Below are 12520 nucleotides of genomic sequence, written 5' to 3' on the forward strand. Positions count from 1 at the left end.
GTTTAGAGTGAGGGAAACTAGGAGGTCCACGTACCTTATGATAGCCTTGACTGCAAAACGAACCACAGTGGAGAGCAGGAACAGTGGGGTGACAAGGATGTGAAACAAGGAGAGCGAGGCAAAGGCCTGGGCAGGCTGCAGTGGCCTTTCACTGGTATATGCATAGGTCACGAAGGTCTGTCACAGCAGGAAAAGAGCATGTCACCATAAGGACTCTTAGAATCACAGAATCATAGAATTGTTAGGATTGGAAGAACCTCAAGGATCATCTAGCTCCAACCCCCGTCCTATGGGCAGGGACACCTCACACTAGATCAAGTTGCTCAGAGCCACATCCAGCCTGGCCTTAAAAACCTCCAGGGATGAGGCTTCCACCACCTCCCTGGGCAACCTGTTCCAGTGCCTCACCACCCTCATGAGGAAGAACTTCTGCCTAACATCCAATCCAAATCTATACACTTTTAGTTTTTTTCCATTCCCCCTAGCCCTACCTGACACCCTAAAAAGTCCCTCCACAGCTTTCTTGTAGGCCCCCTTAAGACACTGGAAGGCCAGGCTTAAGATAGTGGAAGGCTCTTGGAAAAAGGTGGACAAGGACAATAAAACACTTTGCTCAACTGAGGTCAATAACTGTACACCTCAATTTATTTGGAATCCCAGGGAGCAGAAGAAAAAGGTGCCTTCTGTTAGAGTGCAAAGGATTTGTGTAACTTGCCAGTGATTTAAAGAGCTTGGCACATTTAAGAATAAAGAGGCTTTCTTTGTAAAATCAAAGCATCTAGGGTTTTTAAGTTTTGCAATGGACTCCAGGGTTTAGAGGAAACACACAACCAGAAAAGTCAGTAAGACTCTAATAAATCTTATCTTATTTTTTCCACAGATACAGAGCTGTAGTCATATTTCAGACAACACTGGTACATACTGTTAGCATGCTCTGATTAATGCCCTCAGAGTTTGGTCTATAAAGACTCCTTACTGACGTGCCACAGCTCCTCTGGGCCATTAGGCTGAGATTTAAACCTGGCCAGAGGTTGGGCAAAATTGCTGTCTCCTCAAACTGTAGAGTACCCTTTCCTAAATATTGAAATAGTGGCTTCTGATGCCCTTCGAAACAGGAATGATTTTCACTGCTAGACAACAAGAAAAGCAAAGGCAGCCCTTCAAAATAAGAACCTCTCAAGATGGGTCTTCTTTCAAGGGGCAATGATATTTCTCTTTATTTCTTCCAGCAAAAAAAAATTTGATTTCTTTTTGGGTTTGCTTTTGTTTTACCAATTCAAACCACTGGTGAAACACCAGCTCTGGGGGTGGGCACTTACGCTGTCATGCTGTCCTGCAGTTAGCAGGGACACATTGACCCATCTACTGATTTTATGAGGAGTATGCCCTACAATAACAATGCCTTTTATTGCTTTCTCCCCTTCTCTTTTCCTCTCTCTTGTTATAAGGAAAGGTGGAAAAAAAATAAGAATAAAAGATCTTACTGCAAGAACAGCTGCTATTGGTATGGCTGCATTCATAAAAACTGTGAAAGAGAAATAAAATAGGCATCAGATTACAGGAAATAAGGGGGAAAAAAAACCCTCAACATTTATACAAGTAGCTGCATGGTACTAGAGGAATCCAATTATTTCTAATTCAAGCACTTGAAACTCCCAAAGGAAAATTCCTTCTGCAGGAAGAAATTTCCTTCCGTGACAGAGGGGATCTTAAACACACAAACAAATAGGACAAGGAATGATCTTGTTTGTATGCTTTAGTGGCCTGGGACAAAAAGTTTTATGTGCACAATTATTATTCCACACAAGTGAAACATTGCCCTCTCAGCCCTTCTGCAGCACGGGAAACACAATTTATTTCAGACAGTACTTTATCTTTGCTGTAATCAGAGCTGCTAATATGATGTGGACCCTTCTTACTGTGAAGCAACTCATAACTGTAATGTCATAATGACAGTGACAGGAAAGGGCAACAAAGTTGGTGAGGGGTTTGGAGCACAAGCCCTGTGAGGAGAGGCTGAGGGAGCTGGGGTTGCTCAGCCTGGAGAAGAGGACACTCAGGGGTGACCTCATTGCTCTCTACAACTACCTGAAGGGAGGTTGTAGACATGTGGAGGTTGGTCTCTTCTTCCAGGCAACCAGCACCAGAACAAGAGGACACAGTCTCAAGCTGTGCCAGGGGAGGTTTAGGCTGGATGTTAGGAAGAAGTTCTATACAGAGAGAGTGATTGCCCATTGGAATGGGCTGCCCAGGGAGGTGGTGGGGTCACCATCATTGGAGGTGTTCAGGAGGAGACTTGATAGGGTGCTTGGCTGCATGGTTTAGTTGATTAGGTGGTGTTGGATGATGGGTTGGATGCAATGATCTCAAAGGTCTCTTCCAACCTGGTTTACTCTATTCTATTCTATTCTATTCTGTTCTACGCTACGCTACGCTACGCTACTCTACTCTATTCTAAAATGTACCATGGGGGGGAAAAAAAAACATCAACAAGATATGCTTTAGATTTTCAAGCTTCTTTGTTGTTTATAAATTCATAGGATGGTTTAGGTGGGAAGAAACCTTAAAGATCATGTTGTTCCAACCCCACAGGCATGGGCAAGGACACCTTCCACTAGACCAGACTGCTCAAGGCCTCATGCAGCTTGGCTTTGAACACCTCCACGGAGGGGGCATCCACAACCTCCCTGGGCAACCTGTTCCAGTGTCTCACCACCCTCACTGTCAGGAACTTTTTCCTAATCTCCAGTCTCAATCTGCCCTGCTCAAGCATCAGTCCATTTCCTCTCATCATGTCACTACAAGCCATGGTAAAAGTCCCTTCCCAGCTTTCTTGTAGTCTCCTTCAGGTAGTGGAAGGTTGCTCCATGATCTCCCTGGAGCCTTCTGTTCTCCAGGGTGAACAGCCCCAGCTCTCTCAGCCTGCCCCATAGGGGAGCTTCTCCAGACCTCTGATCTTTGTGGTCCTCCTCTGGACCTGCTCCAGCAGCTCCATATCCCTCTTATGCTGGGGGCACCAGAACTGGATGCTGTGCTCCAGGTGGGGCCTCATGAGATCAGAGCAGAGCAGAGCAGAGGGGCAGAATCACCTCCCTCATCCTGTTTTTGTGAGAAAGCATCATAGGCACAGCTGTGTCTTGCTTTAGTGGAAGTCAGGAGGAATGCTGACATGAAGAGCAGGAGTCATTTCCGAGCACTAAAACATAGTTACTTACTGGAAAGAGAGGTATGAAGTGCAAAGGTTTTGAGACTGGTGAGCTCCTTCATTCTTGTTTCTTCCACGCTCGTACAAAATATGTGCTCCCAGGCATACAGCTTTAATAACTTAATGCCTTTTAGTATCTCATTGGTTTTCTTTAATCTCTCGGTAGAATAGTCCTTCATGTCAAAAGAAAATAAGGATAAGAAATGGCTAATGGTTTGTAGCTTTAACAAGAGTGCTCTTCTCCCTTTACTTCCCTTGTAAAATTCATGAAAGATTTATAGCTTTTGCAGGCTTTCATACTGAATAGAGCACTATCATAGAATCATTAAGGTTGGAAAAGACCTTTATGATCATCAAGTCCAACTGTAACCCACTTACCATGCCCACTAAACTATATCCTGAAGCATCACATCTGAACACAGCTTCTTGAACACCTCTAGGGATGGTGACTTCACCATCTCCCTGGGCAGCCTGTTCCAATCCCTCACAACTCTCATTAAAGAAGTTTTTCTTAATGTCCAACCTAAACCTCCCCTGGCACAACTCAAACCCATTTCCTCTGGTCCTGTGGCTGGTTACTTGAGAGAAGAGAGCAACACCAGCCTCACTCCAACCTCCTTTCAGGGAGTTGTAGAGTGCAGTAAGATCTCCCCTCAGCTTTCTCTTATCCAGACTGAACATCCCCAGCTCCCTCAGCCCCTCCTTGCACGATGCCCTCCAAACCCCCACCAGCCTCACTGCTCTTTTCTGGACACTCTCCAACCCCTCAATGTCTTTCCTACCCTGTGGCACCCAGAATTGAACCCAGCACAAAAGCTGTGGTGTCACCAGGGCCAAGTACAGGAGCACCATCTGTGCTCTACTCCTGCTGGACACACTGGTTTTGATCCAGGCCAGGATGCCTTTGGCCTTCTTGGCCACCTGAGCACACTGCTGGCTGATGTTCAGCCCCAGATCCTTTGCACTGGGCTGCTTTCTATCCACTCTGTCCCAAGCCTGTAGCATTGCTTGGGGTGGTTGTGACCAAAGTGCAGGACCCAGCACTTGGCCTTGTTAGACCTGTGTTCTTTGGAGATATCAAAATATTTACCATCAGGAGGGGAAATAAATTAAGTGATCCTGTTCTGAAAACAAAAATAAACCAAAACATCCAAATCCTTCAAAGAGAGGGGAAACGTGGAGGGGGTGGGGGTGGATTAGTAGGTCGGTGGTGCCCGTAACAATAAACAGAAGACTCTGTGTGTGCAATTGCTGATACAAAATTAATTCTGTGATTCATGCAGACCAGCCATGAAAATGAGATGTTTATTGATATATTTAGCTAATTGTCTCTTGCCAAAAAAAAAAAAGAGTAATGAGAGATATTTGTAAAGTGATAATCCAGAAGATGTTTTGTGTCAGAAGAACTCAGAAAAGAGCAACAAACCCACGAAACATCCACCCCATTTCTGAAAGGATGCAAAGTTCCTTTCTCTGCTGGTATAAATTGGCACCACTCAACAGCCCTGAAGTGTGCTGACCATTAGAGCCCTGCAGTGTAATTGGCTTTAAATATGAAGATAAGGAAGATCTTTAAATATTTAACAAAGCAACATCAAAGGTTGGTTGAAAAAGTTCAAGGCTCACGAGGATAAAGTTAAAAATTAGACAAAAGTATCAGAGAACATTTGAAATTGGTAAGCTAAAGCAGACAGCAAAATAAATTTGCAGCACTGAGAAAAGAAAAAGAATCTAAGGCAGAATAGATCCAGCAATGCTAGCTGGGTTTGAGAGAAAACCAAAGGTTGGAATGACAGCATAAAGTCTGCAGGCATTGCAGAGAGGGGTAGGACACATTCTTTTATCCTGTTTTCCTGCTGTAATTTATCAGACATTTGTTCCCTTCGCTGACATGCCATGAAATACAACGTCCAACACCCTTTCATGGAATTGAATTCAGATGAAACTGTGCTGCAGGGTGAAAAATACTCTGCAGAGAAGACAGGTCAAGGCCCACATACTATTTTCAGAGTCTTGTCTGACAAATGGTAGGAAGGAGGAGATGCTAAGCCACAGCAAACCAGAAAGGGAGGGAACGATGAAATGAAGGGATGGCTCGCTCAAACCTTTGCAATGAACGTTCACTGACAACGAGAACAGAATCCAGAGTCCCTGGTTCCTTGTTCTCATTTCTGGATCACAAATGTCACTGAAAGAATTTACTTACAAGAGTGCTCTTCTGAGCCTCAGCCAGCTTCGTAGCTATGAAGTACTGTATGGGAGCTAACAGGACAATGACAGCGGCACCAACCAAGGCACTCACTCCCAGCAAATTGTAGAGTAGGATCACACCCATTATTATCTGTGAAGAAACATGCAACAAAGAAGAAGAAAAAGAAGAAAAAAGTAGCTTTAAATGTGTCAGAATAATAGCAAGGAAAAATAAATACTTGGATTTTCTAAGAAACAGTGAAATGGTTCCTAGGAATCTGCTGAGCTCATACTTCAGCAGGTTGTGTTTGTAAGGTGTGGGAAATGAACCCAGCAGCCTTTCTTTTTGACAATGAGCTGCACAGTTTGTGTTACTGCCTGGCAGCTCTAGCTCCAGATGAGGCTTCCACAGAACGAGAGGAGCAGTAAATGGATAGTGCTTTCCCCAAGGCATTTTGCAGAGTTCCTGGCTTCAAGTCTTATTTACACTAGGGCTCCTTACATCACCCTGGAACTATTTGAAGGTCCTAATACTGTCATGAATCACAGATGCATTGTGTTGTGGTCCTCTTGCAACTGCAGACAGAGGCACATAATGACAAGCACTGAAGCATGGAGCAGATGTGCTGGGAGTGACACAAAGCTGAGCTAGTGCATCAATATCATGGGGTTCTGTAGGAAAATAGCAACCTTAGCCCTACAAACAGTTTGGGGAGAATTCCCACAAAGGTTTACCCAGGAATGGCTGTGATGTAAGTACCAGGATTCTGGTTCCGTAGTTACTCCAAGCTCTACTACAGAAACATTTTTATTAAAAGCTCCACTTAATGGTACAGAGATGTTGTCAGTGATAGCAGGGCATGCACAACTAGTTCACTACTTTGTAGCTCTAGTCAGTTCTGTCTTAAAATCTATCTCCCTGGGCAACCTGTTCCAGTGTCTCACCACCCTCACTGTAAAGACTTTCTTCCTAGTAACCAACTGTCAGTTTCTTCCTGCTTTCTCCAAAACACAGCCACTCCAGTTTATCAGGCTGAAAGAAATATTACCACAAAACCCAGTGCCACTGACATCATCTGCATAATATTTTGAGGAGGAAAGAGTAACTATTTGTCTTTTAATTTTGGAGCAGAGGGGTGAGGTGAGTAAGCTTAAGAGCTGTATAGCCTTGGTCACAGATGCTCACTCACCAAGTGCACTCGCCAGGTGCTAATTCATGTGTGATGCTTACTCATCCCCAGCCAAAGCTACTGTCAGGCTACCTCTATGTTCCCTATCTCCATGTTGTCTGATGGTGAGCTCCAGGAACCAGCAAAATCATCAGAAGCTTCCTTAAACCAGCCTTTTACAGTGCTGGTGAGGAAGGCCATTACATTTCTACAGTGGCTGGGACAGAATCTCTAATAAAGAGACAAACAGGTGGTTAATTTAGGCTGCCCACAAACATCAGACCATCGATTCCTTTAATAACATTCACAGTATCAACAGCACCTGGGTGTGAAACAGTGACTTGAAATGAAACCCTCCATATTATTTCTGATTTCTGTTGCCTTTCTGTTGTCTTTTTCTCCATAAATCATCTCCATAAAGCCTACCTGATTCATTAGTAGTAGTAATATTGCTGACACTAATATTGTTAGAACAGATTATTCACATTGTTCCAGGAATTTCAACAACACAGCTTTGCTGTGGGAGTGGTTCTTATCTCTTTTTCAACTTGTTTAATCTCAGTGGGATCATTTATAGGGAAGAAGCATGCCTGGCCTGCCCCAGGCTAAAGTTTTGAAGGTGCTACAGGAGTCCAAGCTTCATGCAAGATCAGCATGACTAATTAAGTCATTTAGCACTTTTGAAGATTTCTTTCAGGCTAATAAATTTTACCTTTCCTTCCTACAGATCTCCCTACAGGTCTTTCCCAGGCCTGTTAAAACCCAGATGTTTACAGTAGCTAAGCTTGTTTAGATGAGAGCTCCTCTGAGCGTTTTGTGCAGTGTGCTGTCAGTGCTGCTGTCAGCCACTGAGCAGGATGCAACTGCTTTTTGCTTCTGCCACAAAATGTCGTTCCAAGTGGACACTGCAGATGCAATATTCAGCACTGGTTAAGTTGCCTGTGCTGCTGCCATGTGGCAGAAGTAAAAGAGTGCCACTAACAACAGAAATAGGAGCAGGGAAGGGATGGCAGGTCAACATTTTCGAAGCCACAGACCACATCCATAATGTGGAAATCCTGCTCAAAAACCCTCTCTCTCTTTAGTGCAGAGACAGGCTCCCAGCCCTGGCAGCAGATGATGGGCCATGTTTCTTCTAGCTAGTCTTCCTGGTAAATGAGTGTGAAATCCAGATTCCCTCTGGATCTTGTAATAGGCTCACAGACATACACACTTTTCAACCAGGCTGGAGGATCTCTGACATCAGGCTCTTGGTTTGACACTCTACCTGAACAGGCATTGCCCACAGATTAGGGCACAGGAACAAGAACCACATCAATTGGTTTGTTTCTATGGCAACCAAGTTATTGATTTGTCCCAAGGTCATCTCTCCCATTGACAAGTTGGATGTAGAAAGCCTCAGGATCTTATTATAAATCATTGCCTGTAGGAAGGGAATAAAAAGGAAGATATTAAAATGATAAAATTATAGAGCAACAGTAGCAGCAGGATGTTTCAGACTCTGGTGTCAGTCTTTGCCTAAGAAAGCCAGAGAGAGATGGAGACAGAATGAGAGAGAGCACAAGAGAGAGAACAGACTTAAAAAAAACTCCCAATTCCTCTTCAAAAGGTTTGTTGCTTAACACAGACCTAAAATAGAGGAAGCCATCCAAATTTAGGAGTCTGGGCAAATATATATTTTTTTAACAAACATTTGGTAGGTTTCTATGACACCCTTTGCCCAAGAAATCCTTGCTTCTGATAAGAAACTCTTGCTCAGGGTGGGTATACATTCCTTTGGGTTTCTTTCCTTCACCCAGTCATCTCTTCCCATAAAATTTGTAGAAGCTTAAGAGGGCTCAAAGTGAATCAGGTCTTATATCTACCAGAATTTTGAAGATAAATATTGTGAGCCCAGTTTGCAGATATGACCAAATATCAAATACTGCAGCTTCAAGGAAGTTTTGAAAGTAATTTATGCTCTCTGCTCTGTTTTGTCCGCAAGCAAGGTAGAACCTGCAGAATTATACCTGGTGAATTACAGCAGCTGTATATGGTCCTAGGGGTTCCCATTTTGGCAAGTGAGAATCACAGAAGGACAAGGAAATTATCAGGTACTCTTTCTTAGAATCATAGAATCAACAAGGTTGGAAAAGACCTCAAAGATCATCAAGTCCAACCTGTCACCCAACACCTCATGCCTACTAGACCATGGCACCAAGTGTCACATCCAATCTCCTCTTGAACACCTCCAGGGATGGTGACTCCACCACCTCCCTGGGCAGCACATTCCAACGGCTAACAGTTCTCTCTGTGAAGAACTTTCTCCTCACCTCGAGCTTAAACTTCCCCTGGCACAGCTTGAGACTGTGTCCTCTCATTCTGGTGCTGGTTGCCTGGGAGAAGAGACCAACCCCCTCCTGGCTACAACCACCCTTCAGATAGTTGTAGAGAGCAATGAGGTCTCCCCTGAGCCTCCTCTTCTCCAGGCTAAACAATCCCAGCTCCCTCAGCCTCTCCTCACAGGGCTTGTGCTCGAGGCCTCTCCCCAGCCTTGTTGCCCTTCTCTGGACATGTTCAAGTGTCTCAATGTCCTTCTTAAACTGAGGGGCCCAGAACTGGACACAGTTCTTCAACAGGACTGTGCCATCTCTCCTGGGAGAAGGCAGAAAATGTTTAAATCAGCTAGATCAGTCACAAAAAAAGAAGGTTCTGTGCTGATATGACAGTCCTACAGTTAGTTACCCCTAGCAAAACATCTGCCTTCTGTTTTGAGCACAGTTCTACTGCTGTTTGTGGAGTCTGGTCTGGAGAGATTCCTGCTACAAACCACCCACGTGCTGAGCTGGAGCTGCTGGCTCCAGTTCATAAAGATGACTTTCACAGAGGGTTAATGGATGTTGGTTTTAGAGAGGCAGTTTTGCAGATTAAGCACTTCTGTCCCATCCCAGAGTGCTCTGTGCAAAAGGGCATAAAGATTCAGAATCACCACACGTGGTGAGGCATGGACAATGTTCCCACAGAACATACCTCAGCCAAAGATACTCTGAAGGTGACTCTGTTCACAGTCAGAAGTGACTTCATAAGCATAGGAACAAAGCAGATGCATAGCCAGAACAGCACTGCTTGTCTTCATTTACCTAACATCATATTCAAAGATAAGTTCTGACACGCACAAAGTGAGTGTTAAACTTTCACATGCTAGTGTGATGGGTTTAGTTCTTAGCAAAAGGAATTCACAGAATCACAGAATGTTAGGGGTTGGAAGGAACCTCCCTGGCCCATGGGGTTGTTCTTTCCCTGACTCTACCCTTGTCCTTGTTGGATTTCATTCCATTTCTCCCCACACAACTCTCCAGCCTGTCCAGGTCTTGATGAGTGACAGCACAGCCTGAGGGGTGTCAGCCACTCGTCCCAGTTTGGTGTCATCAGCAAACTTGCTGACAGTGCCCTCTGTGCCCTCATCCAGGTCCTTGATGGATATATTGAATAGCCCTGGTCCCAGTACCAAACCCTGAGGGACCACACTAGATACAGGCCTCCCTCCAACTAGTTGACCGCTCTGACTTCTTTCCTTAACTGCTGCCATCACCTTGTCTGTGTCAGTGGTACTACTTTTTCCAGCTTTCTGTAGAAAGATACAGTGCATATCTTCTCTCAAACAGTTGTTAACTGATTCTCCAGATAAAGAGTAAGACAAAGGAAAGTACCAAGCTGGAGTAATTATCAGTGAATATCTTGGCAGAACATGGGAATGTCTTTGCTCACCAGTAAAGCACCTCGTAAGTTGATGCCAGTTTCTGTAGTCACATAGTAGGATGCCTGTAGGAATGTCCTCTGCAAGATAAGAGCCAGGAAGAGAAGAACTGCCAAAACATAAACATTCCTGAGGAATTCCTCTGAGGAAAGATATGAATTTGATGCATCTTTCACCTAAAAAGAAAGGGAAAAAATATGTAAGTGGCATAGGAGAGAGTGGCATAGGTTCTTGGGACACTGGAAAGAATGAAATTCAGTCAGTGCCTTAGAATAAAGAATATTGATGGAATTATACAAAAATGATATAAATCACATTTGTCACTGTCCAATGTATCAAAACCATTTGGATAGCAATCAAATACTCTGCTCCAAAGACTTAGGATCCTACCTTCTAGCAGTTTTATAATTACTTGGGTTTCAGCAGGAAAGATACAATGAGCATGAAGCATATCTGCCTTACTGTTAGACTCTTCTCCCAGGCAACCAGCACCAGAACAAGAGGACATAGTCTCAAGCTGCACCAGGGGAGGTTTAAGCTGGATGTTAGGAAGAAGTTCTTCACAGAAAGAGAGATTTGCCATTGGAAGGGGCTGCCCAGTGAGGTGGTGGAATCACTGTCACTGGAGGTGTTTAGGAGACTGGATGAGGCACTTGGTGCCATGGTTCAGTTGATAAGATGGTGTTGGGTGATAGGTTGGACTCGATGATCTCAAAGGTCTTTTCCAATCTGGTTAATTCTATTCTATTCTATTCTATTCTATTCTATTCTATTCTATTCTATTCTATTCTATTCCATTCCATTCCATTCGATTCGATTTGATTCCCTCCTATCCTATCCTATCCTATTTCTATTCCATTCCATTCCATTCCATTCCATCACATTCTGATGATTTGTGGGATAGAAATGCTAAGATATAAAAAGTAAGGCTCATTCTACCTGCACCACGAAGAAGCTGGAAGAAGGCATTTTTTATTATATGGGATTAGTTACTTCTGTTGCATTTGCATATTATGGAAATAGTTCCTTCCAGAAATACAGTCTCTGATACCTGTGAATTCTGAATAAATTAAGGATCTATATGCCAGTATTCTCCAGGTTTATTTGCCATATCAGGGTGGGAAAAAAATCTTGCTGAAACAACTTTTTTTTTCTTTTCTTTTCTTTCCATTCTCTAGTTTTTTATCTTCACTGATCTGCTCTATTTCAGGCAGAAAAGGAAACAAATGTACCAGAGTAGTGCAAGGAAGGCTGTTCCCTTGGTATTTCTGACCCAGCTGGAAGCAGGATGTGTTTGAATTCTTAAAAAAATAGAATAAAAAAACACAATTAAAAAAAAAACCAAAAAATAACCAAAAAAAGAAGGAAAAAGCCTGTTCTACTGAAACACCCAGCCTGACTCTGAGAGCAAAGGCTTGGGAAATACTGGAAACTAACCATGCACCTACCCTCTGGAAGATTCCTTCATCACTCTGGATTGCTGTCAACTGCCATGAGACTGCATGCAGGACAGACATGTTCTGAGCCATCCAGGCTCACCTTGCTGCAGTGACCCCAGCCTCTCCACACTGCACACAGGCAGCTGGCACCCAAAAGGTGTGACCTGCCCTAAGTGGTCCTGTTTTGCAAGGGGCTTGGACTCAATGAGTTCTGGAGGTCGCTTCCAGTCCCTAGCATTGTATGATTCTATGATTTTGTGCTTTTCTCAGGAAGTGTCTTTAAAGTTGCCAGAATTGACCCTTTTATAGCATATTATGTGAGAAAGAAAATATACAGGGCTTTGACAAATTAAGAATGAGAAACCTTATCACAGAATCACCAAGGTTGGAAGAGACCTTGAGGATCATCGAGTCCAACCTGTCACCACAGACCTCATGACTAGACCATGGCACCAAGTGCCATGTGCAATCCCCTCTTGAACACCTCCAGGGATGGTGACTCCACCACCTCCCTGGGCAGCCCAGTCCAATGGCCAATGAGTCTCTCAGAGAAGAACTTTCTCCTCACCTCGAGCCTAAACTTCCCCTGGCCCACCTTGAGACTGTGTCCTCTTGTTCTGGTGCTGGTTGCCTGGGAGAAGAGACCAATCCCCTAAAAGTGTTCTCCAAAGGTCCACTGAAATAAGGGGACTAAGTAGCTCAACCAGCCCAAGAAGCTGGTTAAGTGCATGATTGGTCAGCTAAATATGTTCAAAACCTCTTCTCTTCACATTCTGCTGCA

General features: G+C 43.9%; 1 protein-coding gene across 5 annotated transcripts in view; it reads right to left on the reverse strand.

The window, feature by feature from the left end:
- The window catches only part of ABCC9 (ATP binding cassette subfamily C member 9), a 72959-nt gene that overhangs the window by 47135 nt on the left and 13304 nt on the right, over window positions 1-12520 (reverse strand). For all 5 annotated transcript variants that reach the window (XM_054167577.1, XM_054167580.1, XM_054167581.1 and 2 more), the window contains exons 7-12: window positions 10312-10476; window positions 7832-7987; window positions 5412-5546; window positions 3216-3378; window positions 1485-1525; window positions 35-177 (exon numbers count right to left, since the gene is read on the reverse strand). In XM_054167577.1, the coding sequence (XP_054023552.1) occupies window positions 35-177; window positions 1485-1525; window positions 3216-3378; window positions 5412-5546; window positions 7832-7987; window positions 10312-10476 (803 nt within the window). The remainder of the gene's footprint in view (window positions 1-34; window positions 178-1484; window positions 1526-3215; window positions 3379-5411; window positions 5547-7831; window positions 7988-10311; window positions 10477-12520) is intronic.

Source organism: Dryobates pubescens, chromosome 15 (assembly GCF_014839835.1).
Source record: "Dryobates pubescens isolate bDryPub1 chromosome 15, bDryPub1.pri, whole genome shotgun sequence".
Classification (NCBI taxonomy): domain Eukaryota; kingdom Metazoa; phylum Chordata; class Aves; order Piciformes; family Picidae; genus Dryobates; species Dryobates pubescens.